Source organism: Python bivittatus, unplaced genomic scaffold (assembly GCF_059951505.1).
Source record: "Python bivittatus isolate LINGU-HERP-01145 unplaced genomic scaffold, Pbiv_v1 ctg000270_np1212, whole genome shotgun sequence".
NCBI classification, from domain to species: domain Eukaryota; kingdom Metazoa; phylum Chordata; class Lepidosauria; order Squamata; family Pythonidae; genus Python; species Python bivittatus.
In genome coordinates, this window is record NW_028277050.1 from 4,172,754 (window position 1) to 4,189,495 (window position 16,742).

The window sequence follows — 16,742 nt, forward strand, 5'->3', positions numbered from 1 at the left end:
ATACTAATAGAGCTGGAAGTTGCAAGGCTAAGCACAGATGGAAACCTGGAAGATCTTAAATTCCCACAGAATACTGGCTTTGGCAGCACCATCCAGCTATCAGCAAACACATTGAAACAGAATGGTCGGAATGGTAAGTTCAGCTCTTCACTGCTGGTTTTAGGGGTGGGGGAATGTTTTCTTTTAAGTGTATTAAGTTTAAATCATAGCTCTTTCATGTGGGATTCACTTTCTTTTTTGCTGTAATCCATTAATATTGTGAGCCAAACTGCTTTATAGAGTCAAGCAGACAATAATGGCTGAATCTTCAGAACAGAGTCACTGGATCCACAGTTGCTTTGATCTCTAGCTGCTGCTGCTGCTGCTGCTAAATGCCAGGTCAGTCTGTAATAAGTTCTTCCCCATCTGAGCTCTTATTCTGAATGAGAGGGCTGACCTGGCATGTATAACTGAGATCAGCCTGAGCATGGAAGGCAATCCCCTCTTGGAAATTTAACTACCCAGCTGTAACCCCAAGGGCAGGGCAGTGAAGTGGCTGTAGTCATTTGGGAGGCTCTGATGGCTTTCAGAATCACTGCTCTACAGATAACCAGATGTGAAACCCTATTTGTACAATAGGGATTTTTATTTATTTATGTATTTATTTATCAATCATATTTATATAGCTGCCCATCTCACACAAGGTGACTGGGCAGCGTACAACAATTTAAAAAATACATAAAAACAGCTACATATAAAAAAACAGTAAAAACATGCAAAACAGGAAGGGATAAAATTAATAAGGGAGCCATCGTAAAATCTCCCTGGTCCCCTGGGAGCCCCAGGCCTGATCACATAGCCAGGTCTTGAGGGACTTATGGAATGTTAAGAGGGATGGAGCTAATCTCACTTCTGGGAGGAGAAGATTCCATAAGGCTTTGGGCATCAGATGGAATTATTGTTGCTGTACCAGGTCCCCTGGTGCATAGCAGCCTCCCAACTTGGAGTCCATGACTCTGCTGCTACACTTACAGTTGAGTTTTCCAGCTTATAGTACTGTGTGACTTAAATCTGCCTTCCTTGCATCCAGAATCAGAAGTAGCCAGGAGTTCAAGACCACCATGGCAACCCTGGACCTGATCCACATCAGTGAGGGCCTGACAAACAGCAGAAGTCACACGTTAGATCTGTTTTTTGTCTCCGGGTAGTGACAACATGATCTCAATCTGGAGAGTGTTAAATCGGTCCCCCTCTTTGTTTGCCTTGCAGTTCTCCACAACAGCAACCTGCTGCAGGGAGGCAAGACCTGTTTCATTAGTCTCTCCCAAGCACCTGATGAATCTTGTAGGATTTCAGAGGGAACTTGGAGTTGTTTCTGAGGCTCTGATGCAGATTTCAGCTGAGGCTTCAACACTTGAAATGAGAGGGTGACAATGGCCTTGGATCATATTGTACCTGTACAGCCTCTCTCTGTTCATGGATCCCCTAGTTTACAGAGGAATTCCAGGAGATGAAACTGCAGAATAGATGCCTAGTGTGCAGCTGGAGGAGAACAAAGAGCAAACCCAAGCAAATATGGATAAGACACTTTGTTAATTATTACCTTGTGGAAATAAAAGCAGCAAAACTTAATTATTTTTCTATTCTAATTACATCTGCTGAGAGCCACTTTGTTGTAGTGGTTAAGGCACCAGGCTAGAAACCAGGACACCATGAGTTCTAGTCCCACCTTAGGCATAAAGTCAGTTGGGTGGCCTTGGGCCAGGTACTCTCTCTCTCAGCCCTAGGAAGGAGTCAATGGCAGCTGTCAAATAAAGTTGCTTGAATTTGCTCTCAGCTGGACTTCAGCTGTGCCAGATCTGTGGAGTTGACTGAGACTAGTCTGGCTTGGTTATCTGGGAAGAGTTTGAGCCTGTTGGTCCCAAGGAAATAGAATCCTTGGGGCAATGAGTATGGCTACTTATGTATTAGATCCATGTCTCTCCTGGTTGGTCAAGGCTTCCAAGGAGATGTTGAGTGGTTGGGTTCAGGTGGTGCTGAATTCATCCTTGAAGGAGGTGGTCCTATCGGTGCTTAAAGAAGCAGTGATCTGCCCCTTCCTCAAGAAGCCATCATTGCACTGAATGGTAGAGACAATTTTTGCCCTATCTCCATCCTTCCCTTTTTGGGGAATCTTACTGAGAAAGTCATCAGGCTACAGCTTAAAGGACAGATTATCTGGACCCCTTTCAGTTTCACACCTAGGTGTAGTACTGAGATGCCACTGATCACAGTTATGTGTGATCTCTTGTGGGACTTGGATGAGGTGGTGCATATCTGGGGGCCCTAAAACCCTGCTTCCAAAAGAATATCATAAAAAAATAAGAACATAGACAGTGCCTTGCTGGATCAGACCCCTGGCCCATCTAGTCCAACAGTCTATTCTCACGGTGGCCTACCAACTGCACAAGGAAGCCCACTAGTCTCCCAGCAGATGGCCTTCAGAGGCAGTCACATTGCCAGCAAGGCCAATACACATTGAATCCCAGGACTTCCATGAATTGATCCAGCCCTTTTTTGATGCCAGCTAGCACTACATCTTGTGGTAGCAAATCCTCAAGTTTAATTAAGTGTTGTACAGTATTTAAAAAAAAATCCTTTTGTCTGTCCTGATTCTACCAGGATTCAGTTTCATTGAGTGACGTCTGGTTCTAGTGTTCTCCTTGTCCACTTTATTCACGCCGTGCATAATTTTGTGCACTTCAATCACATCCCTTCTCATTCACCTCCTTTCTAGACTAAAAAGCTTCAAATGTTGCAATCTTTCCTCATAGGCAAGCCGCTTCAGACTCTTGATTATCATGTTGCCCTCCTATGAAACTTCTCTACCTCCACTCTATCCTTTTTAGGTGCAGTGACCAGAACTGTGCACAATATTCCAGATGTGGTCACACCATTTATTTATATAAGGGCATTATGATATTGGCATCTCTGTTTTCAATACCATTTATTTTTATCCCTAAATTGCTGTTGTCCTTTTTTACAGCAGATGCACACTGTCACTGCTAGCACTGATCCCACCAATTTGCATGAGTAATTAGGATCTTTGGCACCAGTGGGCATCACTTTACACTTCTTCTTCAGATCAAAGTGCTGTTTGTGAATGATCATCCCAGTCATAGACTTTTGAATGGATGGCTAAATGGGAGAGAAGAGAAAGAGAGAGAGAGATGCATATACAGTATTTGCTGTTATTGTTATTATACTTTATTATTGAGCAGGATTGTTTCTTTTGAGTGATTCTATATGTGTAATAGCAAAGAAAGTGCAATTTGATTATTTATTAAACAAGTATGCTTAAATTAATCCCAAGCTGGCAATTCCTTAGAAAATATATAGTTCAAGATCAAAAATTCTGTGAAAAGGAATGCTGCAGAAATTTATGACTCTTGTCTTACTGTAGCTTCAGGGACTGCAGTAAACAGAATTCAGTCTAAATTTAAACTTCCAGAGATTATTAAGAACCAAGACATTTAAATGGAAATCTAGGAAGCAGGCTTGTCTAATATTAAACATTACTTGTAAAGTAAACATTATAGCCTTGGCTTTCAAGCTCATTTAAGTTTTACAGTACAGCTTAACTTTAGATGAAGACTCCAAATCAATTTGTGAAACTTTGAATTAATTAGACCAATTACAATCTTGCATATACATATTTGAAAGTAATTAGAGTGCAAAGAAAAAAAATAGAGTAATCCTAGAAAAGAAGCCTACCTAATGTTTCACTTTTAGACCAGTACACAAATCAAAACTCAGTCATATTTCAAAATCAGCACTTTCATAGAATTTTTCAAAACACTTCTCCAATCATATTAATAATAATACATAAATTTGCTTTTTGTTGGTGACCTGACAATAACAGAAATGGAGGAAAGGAAAGTAATATTACACTTGATCTCAGCGAAAAGGCCTAGAAGGAAAGAGCATTATTAAATATAATTTTATTCATAATCTGAGCTAAAAACATATAACATGGCTCTAAAGTAGACTAGTCAAGGACCACAAATTTCTCCACAATTTGCCATGTAGTTCCCAAATTAAGAATAATTGATTAAAAAATCAATGTATTAGGAAAAATGTGTACAAAATATGTGTACATGCAAATAAAGTACGAAAATGCATTATCAAAAGAAAGTTGTTGGCCAAAATATGTCTATTAGGTGAAGTTGCACTGAAAATACATGTATTAGGAAAAATTATGCACAGAAATTGGTACAACTTTAAAGATGTTTCTGAGCACAGTATGGGCAATGATGCAAATGCCTTTTATTTAGGCTTATAACACTGTGTGTAACCAAGCCCTACCTACTCACTGAGGTAGTCATTTCTGCAAGTTGATTAAAGACTGCCCAGACTATCTGGAACTCTTCCCTAAATCATGTTTCATCCCCATTGCCTAACTATAGCACAGAAGGCCATACCATCTTCACTGTTAGAAAGCATCTCGTATACATCATTACGACCAGCTTAGCATTCATAGTTATGTGTGTCTTTGGCACAGCCACAGCAATGCATTTGCAGTACTGTCTGCTGGAAACCTGAGAAGTTTTATATTCACTTCCCATGTGGCCATATCTGTTATGACTGTGAACTTAATAAACCGAGACCTGAGCCTTGTTATTATGGCTTTGAAATTGGAAGAACATACTCAAGGATTGTGTTTTGTGTTATTTTATACTTTCGTTATCCTTTCTTGTTTCATAGTTATTTATGGTCTGTGGGGATTTGGATTCCATTTTCTGACTATTTTGGCTGTCCAGAGTTTAACTTCATGCCTGCTACTTTGATGTTAAAACAGAAACATACAGACTTTTTTTTTAAATTAAAAGTTTGTTGTTTAGGATAGGGATGAAGGGGTTTGATGCATTATCCAGCTCTTTTGGGAGGAGAACTTGATGCCTTTTTTCCATTCCCAGCCCCCAATATTTTCCCCCCCTCCAACGCCTTAACTGAATGCTGCCGGTGTGTTACTGTTAACTTTATTACAGTCACTGACCAGGATTAATTAACCTGATAAACACCAACTAGAACTGAAATCTCCATGTAGAATTTTTGGCAAAAGAATAGAGAGAAGGCAAAAAGGATGAATATTAAGACCAAGTTATTGAACTGGCATTATTTTCCCCCGCCTTACAAATTACAACTTTGTTGTGAAATCACAGCACTTTTCATCTGTTTGCAGGTCCCATTAGGGGCATAAACATTTGTGAGTGGATTCAATCTTCGTTCATCCTATTCAATGCTAAGTCACCTCTTAGCCCTCCTGTCCTGAAATCCTTCCAGACTGCCCCTTCCTCTTGCCTATGCCCTGTTTCTTTATTTCCATACTCTTTGATGACCTTTCAAAAACAATCTCATCAAAGTGGTCCTTAATTTAAATGAACTCATAGTCCAGTTCAGCTAAGACTGAACTACACTAAGGGAGTGGTAGTTGGTGGCACCTAGACCTACACAAGTTGAAAGGTCATCAAATCATAGAATCATAGGGTTGGAAGGGACCTTGGATGTCTTCTAGTCCAACCCCCTGCCCAAGGCAGGAGTCTTCATACCATCTTGGACAAATGGTTGTCCAATCTTTTCTTGAAAATCTCCAGCAATGGAGCCCCCACAACTTGGGGAAGCAAGCTGTTCTACTGCTTAATAATTCTCACTGTCAGGAAATTCCTCCTTATTTCCAGGTTGGATCTCCTTTCCTGGTTGGATCTCCAGGTCAAACACCTCTAGACTGGTGCAGTAGATTGTGGTTTGCTAATGCTCAAACCATAGCTGGGCTTGTGACTGCTACTGATGTTGAAGGTCATAAAGGATGTGCATGTTTTGCTACAAGTACCTCATTTGGGGGAATAGGGAAGGATTATAGTTTGAGTAAAAGAGCATGTTCATAACATTGGCAGAGGGCTGCAAAATGTCATGTATAAGCCTCTCAAAAATCTCATCCAAATCACACACAGATTATCCCATGGCTGAGACTGAGATTCAATGAAGTTTGTACATGTCTAATTGCTTTCAATGCTGGAAAAGTAACCAAATTCCTATTTTAATTAGTACCAAGAACCATCTAATAACTCTCACAGTGAGCCTGCAATGTTACAAAGTAGTATATCTTTATATATGGCTGTATTAGGACTATCTTTATTGCGATTATATGTACAGCAACTCTGATTAATTAAATTAATCACTTTGCCCACATTAGTAGGTTGCTCCACCACCAATCCCACAACCAGTACTGCAGACTCCATTAAGAGAATGTTCTCTGCTATAGAGCCAAAGATTGTAGACTGGAGATTCTGAGAACTGATTTAATCAATTACCGAATTTTCCATTTCAGGTGAAATCCGAGTGGCCTTTGTCCTATACAACAACCTGGGCCCCTATCTGTCCACAGAGAATGCCAGCATGAAACTAGGGATGGAAGCCATGTCCACTAATCATTCTGTCATAGTGAACTCTCCCATCATCACAGCAGCAATTAACAAAGAGTTCAGCAATAAGGTTTACCTGGCTGATCCTGTTGTGTTCACTGTCAGACACATCAAGGTGAGGATTTACTAACCCTGCAGAAAGCCTCACATTTCTGGGTGGATTATTTTTCCTTGTTCCTGAAAACGTCATACAAAGTGTTCACTGTTCCCTTCAAATATAGGGCACCTTTCGGGCAAAGCCAACACCCCTCCCCCAAAGGAACTTGTCTGAATTGCTTAAAGCTTCACATTAATATATATATAATTTTCATAAAGTACTTGGGGTTTTATCATTGTTTGGTAGTGGAAATGAAGTAATTCTGCAGAGCTCACTTTAGCTCTAAACAAATCAACTAAATGTGTGTGTGGGGGGGGTTAATTTATAAAAGTGAGAAAAGCAATGTTTCCGTGGCATCTATCACCCTTTGCTGCTGATGACTAGAAGAACAGAAATGGTTTAATTTAGCACTACTTCATCTATTTATTTCTTCCCTGTAGCAGTCGGAAGAAAATTTCAACCCTAACTGTTCATTCTGGAGTTATTCTAAACGCACAATGACAGGATACTGGTCAACTCAAGGTTGTCGGCTCCTCACAACAAACAAGACTCACACAACATGCTCCTGTAATCACTTAACCAACTTTGCTGTTCTGATGGCCCATGTGGAAGTGAAGGTAAGACAGCACATAATGATGGATAAATAAATCTGTTAGTAATTGGAACTGGTTACAGCATGGGGGGCAGTGTCATCAATATGTTGATAATACTTCTCCACCCCATGCTGGGCAAGTGATGCCATTCAGTTGTTTATCCTGGACTCGTGGCCCCTGCTGAAGGAGCAGGTGGCAGTCATGACTAGGGGGGAATTTGCACAAGTTCATCTTGTATGTCAGTTGCACCCTTTCCTGGAGCAAAAGGCCTTGCTCACTCCTGCCTTAATCACCTCTCAGCTTGATTATTGTAACTTGGTCTACATGGGGCTGCCCTTGAAGAACTGCTAGAAGTTACGACTGGTGCAGCATGCAGCAGTGTTCACATTTCTGTGTGCTTCGTGTTTCACCCATGTTACACTGTGTTGCAGAAGCTGCACTGGCTTTCAGTTGCTTTCCAGGTGCAGTTTAAGATGCTGGTTATCACCTTTAAAGTCCTACATGGCTTGGGGTCAAGTTGTTTGTGGGACTGCCTTTCCCTGAGGGTATCTGCCCATCCAACCAGGTCAGATAGGGTGGATATGCTTCAGGTCCCTTCTCTTAAATGTTGCTATCTGGTGGGATCTTGGAGGTGCACCTTCTCAATGGCTGCCCTGGTCCTTTGGGACAGCCTCCCCCCTGAGATTCAGAGGCCCCAACCCTGTTAGTCTTCCAGTGGGTTGTGAAGGCATTGGGCTAGGATGGAAGTGAGCCCAGCACATGTGAAATTATGATGTTATAGGGTTGTGGTGGGATGTATGATGTTGTTTAAGGGTTTTTGTGGGTTGTATTTATTTTTGTTTTATGTATTGTTACTGTGAGCAGCCTAGGATTATCATGCATAAGATAGGTAGTCATATATATTTTCTAAATAAATAAATAAATAAATAAATGTTGCAATCTCTGAAGGTATCAAGTGAAGGCTAGTTCTAACAGGAAGATAATTCTTAATCTTCTTGGTAATATAGTTGTTTGAATCATCTTAAATAATTTTGTCTGCGTATCTAGATAAAAATAAATGGAAAAAGAAATTAGAAAGGTTATGAATGAGACTTTTACAATAAGAAAAAAATAGTAATGAGGGACCAAATACACTGTTGTCTGCTGGAGACAAAGTTACAATTTATAGATAATCAATAAATTCTTCACTATATGATGGGTCCCCAAATCACTGGAGGAGAGTATAGGTGTCACCATGTTGGAATGGGATGATAGAGAGGGCTGATGTTTCTTGAGCGTTATACCAGAGACCCAGAAGGCTGGCAGTCTGTTGATTTTCTGAGTAAAAAACAACACATTTTTACTTAGAAAATCTGGCTTAAAAATGGCTTAAGTAAAAAGCCAGGTGACCGCAATCCCACTATTTGGTCTGTTCTCTGAAATTTTAAAAGTACTTTTTGGTGACAGCATTGCAACCCTTCCTGCCTATAATGAAGGGGTTCCTGTCTATTATCCATCAGTACTAAACCTGCTAGTTGACAGGGCTGAGAATTCATATTATATTTAGGGTAAGAGCTGACAGGGTGAGAATCAAAATCTAGGGTGGCCTAGAAATCAGATGTTGTACGTAGATAGGTAGGTAGACAGACAGACAGACAGACAGACAAGAGAGCCAATTTGGTGTGGGGTTGAGGCATCAGGCTAGAAACCAGGAAACCATGAGTTCTAGTCCCACCTTAGGTACAAAGCCATCTAGGCCAGTCATTCTCTCTCAACCCTAGGAAGCAGGCAATGGCAAACCACTTCCAAAATCTTGCCAAGAAAACTGCAGGGACTTGTCCAGGCAGTCACCAGGAGCCAAGACTGACTAAAAAGCACCAAAAGAAAAAATAAAAGAAAAAGTAAGAAAAGAAAAGAAATTTGATAGATAGACAGACAGACAGACAGACAGACAGATGTCTGCCTGTAGCAACTGTGTGTGTTTTTTTTTCCTTCTCTTTTTATGATAGCAACTAGATTATTGCATTGCTCAATGTTTGTTAAACATTGCAGCTCACACATTTAGCATTATGGAACAGTTTTTAGTAGTGACTGAAAAATGTGCTCTCCTACTTATTTAAATATGGTTTAAGCAATCTTGAGATGAGGTGTAGCGTACCACCCCAGCTCAGGGATTGGTGTATCACCCTCACAGCCAGCTGACTCACGCTTAGGGAGGGCCATATATGTTCATCATTCTTAATGCTGGACCCAGAATGTGGGCTAATAGAAAACTGGCTGCCTGGTTATTGTGCCCACACAATGTACTTTACTCCATCAATTTAGACAATAAAAGGTGTGGCCATTCTTGACCCAATAGTCAGTTAACAATCAATCTGTGTATCCTTTTCCCCCATCCCATTACCCCAGTTACTAGCCACTGTAAGGGTAAGCCTTACAGATAACTTACTTTTCAAAACTAAGAAAAGGAAAAGATTCTTAACTTGACTCTATCCAGCAGGCAGGATCATCATCAGTGGAATCTTGTGGGAAACTAAAGGTGAAAACGGGCATAAGAGTTGGGGTGTGTAAGGGCTGAGGCTGGTGGGGCAGGAAGCAGTGTTTCCAAGGCTATCAAATGCCATTAAGATAAACATGTCAGTCACTCAAGGCTACCAGCTGACTTTCCAAGTATCTGTTAATTTAGGAGAGCAAGAGGAAAAAGCTTCACGGGCTATATGAATTTGTCCCCCACCCCTTTTCAAGTTTCTTGTTTTTCATTCTAATGTGCCTTCTGCCTCAGATGACTTTTGAAAAGTTTTATAAAAATAAATTCAACAAATTCTCCACTGGTCCAATTCAATATGTACAGTAGATAGAACTATTCCTAACATGGAGAGGATCACATTATACCTGCTTGTCATATAACTGCTAACGATAATTGGTTAATCTGTCTTTTAAGTTGTTTTATTATTGTATTCTGTTCTGTTTCATTATGACTGAACGTTTGAGAGCCCCATTCTATACACTGCTTTCTTGTCATTTGATGAAGAGTGCTTTAGAACTATTTTAATGAATACATAAATAAATGGTTGCTTTAAATGAATGCACAACTTCAGGGCCAGATGAATTTCATTCTAGTTTAATAAACACATATTAATGGAATTTGCTGATGCACTGTTAATCTCTTGTCCCTGTATTCATAAGAGGTGAATGCAGAGGTAAAGCAGGGAGAAAACAAGTTGTCAGTCAGAGTTAGATAGTAGGGAAGATACTATAACTCATTGTAATCAAGTTATTTTGTAAATACCCTGATAACTGTACAGTGATTTATAGAAACTATCTTGAAAGCAGACCCATGCAGAAAATGTAACAGATTGTACAAACTTAACTGCAGAAGAACTACAATTTCTGAATTCTACTTTGGAGAGCAAGATTATAGACTTGTCTCTATCCTGGAGTTGAAAATTATGTCATTCTTGGTTCTCTCAGATGCCAGAGGTCTTGTTATTCCCATTGCTGATGCACACCAAGACTTTGGATATGGTTTTCATTGACCTTATACTTAGTCCATCTTTAGAATGGCATATACAGTCCACCTTCCTTTTCTTAAGCTCTTACTTAGATAACTTTATACTTAGTCTCTCTTCCTCTCATGGATTCAAGGTAGCTATTCTCATGCAGTAGATGGTATGACCTCTACTACTATGATCGTACCATCCTCTTGCCCACAATAGAGCTTTCAAAACTTATTCCAGATGGGAACCCAACAGACTTTAGCCTCCCCTGCACAGCAAAGAACATATCTTAGAAGAGGCTTGATGTTTTACTCTCCTCAGTTCTTAATGGGAGATTTACCAAAGCCCCCATGTACATGAGAACCTGTCTATGTAGCTGTCAAGACCATCACATATGTACTTTTAGACTGCCTCTCTTACCAAAGTAGTCAAGAAACATTCATTCTTCCTTTATTGATCCTTGTTATAGGTCATAATGAAAGTTTTCTTCTTTATTTTTTTCCTATGAATCATTTATTACATACAATGTCACTAGATTTTGCCTGGCAGCAAATAAAATTCACAAATAGATAATTAAGGGTACTGGGCATGGGTAAGCTTACTGAGAATTCCTCTTTTATTTTTATATATTCTTTTAATCTTTATCTGTTTTTACATCCTTTTTGTGGACTTCAAAGGCCATCACTTTAGGCCATAGTCTTGCATGAATATTAAGAATTTTTATAGAAAGAACTTAATGTTTTAATATTATAGTATTTTGTTAGTAACACTAGCTTTTAGTTATCTTTTATCTCTTACAAGTTTCAGTATTATTGTTGAAATGGGTGTAATTTTTCCTGAATGTGTTTTATGCTGGTCTATGACCGAAATGAAGATGTGATTTATTCAGTGAGGAATGCTTTCCTAAATGTCTCTTTTCTTCTTCCTCTGTGCTGAATTTGGTAGTCCAATCTTATATGTATTATTTTACAACCATCTTATGCTCAAGTACCTACCACTCAGCAAGAAACATTCACGGTAGTGACGCCATCTCTAGCAGCCGCTCCAATACAAGCTGTGATTTCCATATCAACCTCTTAGCAGGTCATTGCAAATGTTTTATTACCATCTACAGATATATTGACAACAAATCCTCATCTTACTGGTCCCTCCTCAGGAACATTGCCTCTGGTCTTCATTTTGTTAACATGAACAACTTTTTGTTAACATGTTAACTTTTGTCCATTTCTCTTCAGCCTGCAATTTCACACCACAAAACCTCTCCTCTAAACTCAACTTCGGCTTTTTCAGAACTCCCTTTAATTTTGTCGCAGACCTTTCAGAAACTGATCAAGTTATACTATCTCCCCTGAAGGAGAAACAACCTTATGCTGTCAGCCCTACAAGGTAGACCAGACTAAGAAACCAGTGCCATGTAGGTCAGTGCTCCTTTTATTGGAACAGCTATAGGAACAGAATCTTGCAGGTCTGAATGTGCTTCCCCCTCCCTGCCTTTGTCTTTGTGCTTGTCTGAGAGAAAAAAATTATACTTGTTCATTCATTTTGTTCATTTATTTCTTGAGGAAAATGATCCAAAGCTACATGTATTTGTGTGTAGCGAAAGTATGCGAGCCTTTGCTTTCAGGAACTGGGGTGCCCCCCTCGGGCAGCAATAACTGCAGCTAAACCTTTCCGATAACCGCTAATCAGTCCTGCACATCAGCTTGGAGGAATTTTAGCCCATTCCTCCTTACAGAACAGCTTCAGCTCAGAGACATTGGTGGGCTTCCTTGCACAAATTGCCCACTTTCAGGTCATTCCGCAACATTTCTATAGGATTAAGTTCAGGATTTTGATTTGGCCATTCTAAAACATTAGCTTTCTTCTGCTTTAACCATTCTTTGGTCTTGTGTGCTTTGGATTGTTGTCTTGCTATATGACCCCCTTTCTCTTGAGCTTCAGTTCATAAACAGATATCCTGACATTTTCCTGTAGAATTTCCTGGTTCAATTTAGAATTTATAGTTCCATCAATGATGACCAGTCATCCTGGTACAGAGGCAGCAAAGCAGGCCCAAACCATGGTACTGTCACCATCATGTTTCATAGATGAGATAAGGTTCTTATGCTGGAATGCAGTGTTTGCCATTCACCAAACATAATGCTTTTCATTCAAGCCAAAAAGTTCTATTTTAGTGTCATCTGTGCATAGAACATTCTTCCAGTAGCCTTCTGGTTTATCCACATGGTCTTTCACAAACTGTAGACAGACAGCAATGTTGTTTTTGAAGAGTAGTGGCTTTCTCCTTGCTACCCTGCCATGTATACCATTGTTATTCAGTGTCCTCCTGATGGTGGTCTCATGAACACTGACATTTGCTAATGCAAGAGAGGCCTTTATTTCCTTGGACATTACGCTTGGATTCTTTGAGACCTCCTGGAGTATTACACACCTTGCTCTTGGTATTATCTTGGTTAGTCGACCACTCCTAGGGAGGGTAACAATGGTGTTGAATTGTCTCCAATTTTACACAATCTGCCAACAATGGTCTGGTAGAATCCAAGCTCTTTGGAAATAGTTCTGTAACTTTTTCCATCCTGCTGAGCGTCAACAACTATTTTTTGGAGGTCCTCAGAAATCTCTATTTGAGCCATGACACATTTCCACATACCTGTGTTGTGAAGATCAGACTTTGATAGTGAATACCCAGAATCCTATTCTTTAAATAAGGTAGGACCTCTCACACTTACACCTGATTATCATCCCATTGATTGCAACAGCTGATTCTAATTTCCCTTTCAAATGAATTGATAATCCTAGAGGTTCACATACTTTTGCCACACACAAATATGTAGCTTTGGATAATTTTCCTCAATAAATAATGAACAAAGGTAATGTTTTTGACTCATTTCTTTAACTGGGTTCTCTTTATTTAGTTTTAGGACTTGTGTGGAAAAAATCTTTTAGGTCATATGTATGCAGAAATATTGAAAATTCAAAAGGGTTCATGAGCTTTTAAGCATTACTGTATGTATACGTGTGTGTGCACATATATACATACTGTATGTATGTATGTATGTATGTATGTATAAAACCCAAGTTATAAATATGAACAATCAAATAAGTAGTCACATAACTGCACTTAAAAAAAATAACATTCTTTTTGTTATTTTTGTATCTGTTTTGTTTAATTATCACAAACAAGAACATGGCCATAATAAGGACAAACATACTAAATAACAAGGAACATAATATTCTTAAAACATGTTGTATATAATTGCCTTCACTGTAATTGAAGTGAAAAGACTCTCACAAAGACTAAGTAAAACAAAACTGTTTTAGCTTCTGGAGTGCCTGTAAAGTAGTCAACTGGTGTGCTGTGCAGAACTGAGAGCAACTATGGTGATTTATATTGGGAAAAGGTATTCCACATTGCAAGGGCCACAAAGAGAGACATGTTTTAAATCAAAGGTAAATACTGAATGTCTTCATTCGTAGTATTTAGTGATTCGACTATTTGAAAGTAAAACCCACTTGGTTTATGTTTTACTAAAAGTCTCGTAAGCATAACTGCATGAGACTTTGGAAGGTATTTCATTGTTCCACTTGAGCTAATTCATCCAAAATCTCATTAGTCGTGCCTTCCTGAAATTGATCCCTGAGCATCTCACTTTTCAGGAGGCCTTCAAAAACTTGGCATTTCTCATGAAGCTGGGGAATTAAGTCAGCAGTGGGCATTGTTCAGTGTTCTAAGTAGCACTTCTCTGCCTCTCTGTGTTTGTTTGTTTTTCCTTCTATCCTCAGCCAGTATTTAAGTGTTCTTGAGAGATTTATGTCAGAGTGCTGGGTCTGGAATATAGATGATGGAATTGTTCTTGACTCAGTATGGGAGCTAGGGCCTCAAACTACTGCTTCCGGCTCTTGAAATGTCTCTTCTTGGTCCTACTTATCTGAAGAGGACTCTTGAGTCAGGACCATGACACCAAGGTCAGATTAAATTAATTTTAGGCAACTGAACAAACCTTTTCTTGAAGCAGTGTTAAAAAATTGTACTTGCTCTAAATATATGCCAAATTATTTTTAGGAATACAAACTTGCCATAACATGGCAAGTTACATCTGCAGAGCCCTATTCATTCATCTTCAGTTCTGCTTCTTAAGTTACCACCAGTAAGAAGTTTTACTTGTTTCATAGTGTTATAATGTTGAATGAGAACATTTGGGGAATCAAGTCCTGCCATCTGCTCTGTGATCATTTATTCTTATTCCTTTCTCAAGATCTCAGATTAGTAAAGTACACGGTATCGATTTAAGGGGAAAATTTGCTAGGGCCTTTCCACTTAACTTCTCTTAGTCACTTCTTAGCCACAGTCCATATGGAATTAATTGACTTGGGCCAACTATTTAGAGACCAATGTCAGGGCTATAATTGTTAACCTGAATAGAATGCCAGGAAATGAACTGAGATTAAACTTTGAAGAGAATCCACAGGACTCCAAGACTCTGGGCGAGTGATATAATGTCCTGATATGTGATGGGAATAATAAGAAAGAAAAGGGATATAAGTTACATTTCTAAAAAATTCCTTTCAGCCTTCCCTTATTATGTGGACTTTAATGCCACCAAAATTTGGCTATGTAGTCAAAGGAGAGTTTGGGGGCAACCAAACCAGATTTTGGATGTGCAGGCTATCATCCTGTGGTAGCCTATAACATAGCAGCCCATTTTAACAAATCTTCTATCTTGTTGATTTCTTTCCTCTCCTATTTGATCCATTTCCATGCTGATAGCATGGAAGAAATGTTGATAGCATTTCTTTTCAGGCATTGTGATTTTATTTTGAAACTACTCACTGTCACTCATGCCCTAGTCACCTCCTGTTTGGATTTCTGTAATGCGCTCTACATGGGGCTCCCCTGTATCCAGAAGCTTCAGCTGGTGCAAAATGCAGTGGCTCAGAAATGTGTGTCCCTAGAGTGGTACATACTGTACCTCTGCTCCATGCTCTGCATTGGTTGCCAGTTTGTGTCTGGGTCCAATTCAAGGTGCTGGTTTTGACCTTTAAAGCCCTTCATGGCATGGGGCCAGGTTATCTGAGGGACCGCCTCTCACTGATTACAGATTATATCTGCCCGTCCCATCAGGTCTGGCAGAGAAGGCACGCTGCGGGTCCCGTCTGCCAGGGAATTACATTTGGTGGGTCACAGGAGGCAGGCCTTCTCTGCCACGGCACCTACCTTGTGGACCATTCCCGCCCCCCCCAACCCCCCCCCCCCCCCAGAAATTAGGTTAGCTCCATCCCTCTCAACATTCTGCAAATCCCTCAAGACCTGGCTATGTGATCAGGCCTGGGAGTCCCAGGGGACTGGGAGATTTTGCGATGAGTCCCTTATTAATATTACCCCCTCCTGTTTTGTGTGCTTTTATAATTATTTTTACTTGTAATTGTTTTTATGTATTTATTCTTTTTAATTGTTGTACGCCTCCCAGAGTCACTTTTATGTGAGATGGGCGACTATATAAATACAATAAATTAAAAAAAAAATTCTTTTCATTTTCTTTTATGATTAATAGACTTTGTAGGAGAAGAACCATATTAATCTATAGTAGCCAAAAATCACAAGGAGTCTGATAGCAGATTTTCAGATTAATGTGTTTTATTCATAAGCTCAGAGCTGTAGCTTCCAAAAGCTTGTGCCTTTTAATAAAATGTGTTAGTCTGGAAAGGTGCTACCAGACTTTTTGTGTTTCTTGATTAACAGGTAACACTTGCATTCCATAGGGAAGACCACATTTCAGCCTCATGCTAACTCTGGGTATATTTGTATAGATTGTTTGCATGGAAGGTGAAATATGTTTAGCATGAGTTAGTTTAATTTTTAACATTCAATATTTACTTAAATTAATATTAATATTCAAGGGAAGAATGCAAGGTATGCCCAAAATTCACCAGAAGGATTTTACCTTAGGATTTGGTGGAAGCTCTCTTGTGCCAATGGAACACAGTGTCACAGTCATGACACATATACTTGAGCAACACCTCAATTACAGAGCAGAACATTACACTGGAAGAGCTGTTTTACTAGCAAAAGTACTTGCAGTAATAGGATAATTGTTGCCTATGCTAATGGAGTGAATGAATGTTAGGGCTGTGATAT

The 16,742-nt window shown here is 39.5% G+C and overlaps 1 protein-coding gene across 1 annotated transcript in view; it reads left to right on the forward strand.

Annotated features, from left to right (window-relative positions):
- The window catches only part of ADGRL3 (adhesion G protein-coupled receptor L3), a 436,049-nt gene that overhangs the window by 257,865 nt on the left and 161,442 nt on the right, over window positions 1-16,742 (forward strand). The window contains exons 16-18 of the mRNA XM_088138611.1: window positions 11-133; window positions 6,347-6,555; window positions 6,978-7,154. Coding sequence (XP_087994737.1) covers window positions 11-133; window positions 6,347-6,555; window positions 6,978-7,154 — 509 coding nt within the window. The remainder of the gene's footprint in view (window positions 1-10; window positions 134-6,346; window positions 6,556-6,977; window positions 7,155-16,742) is intronic.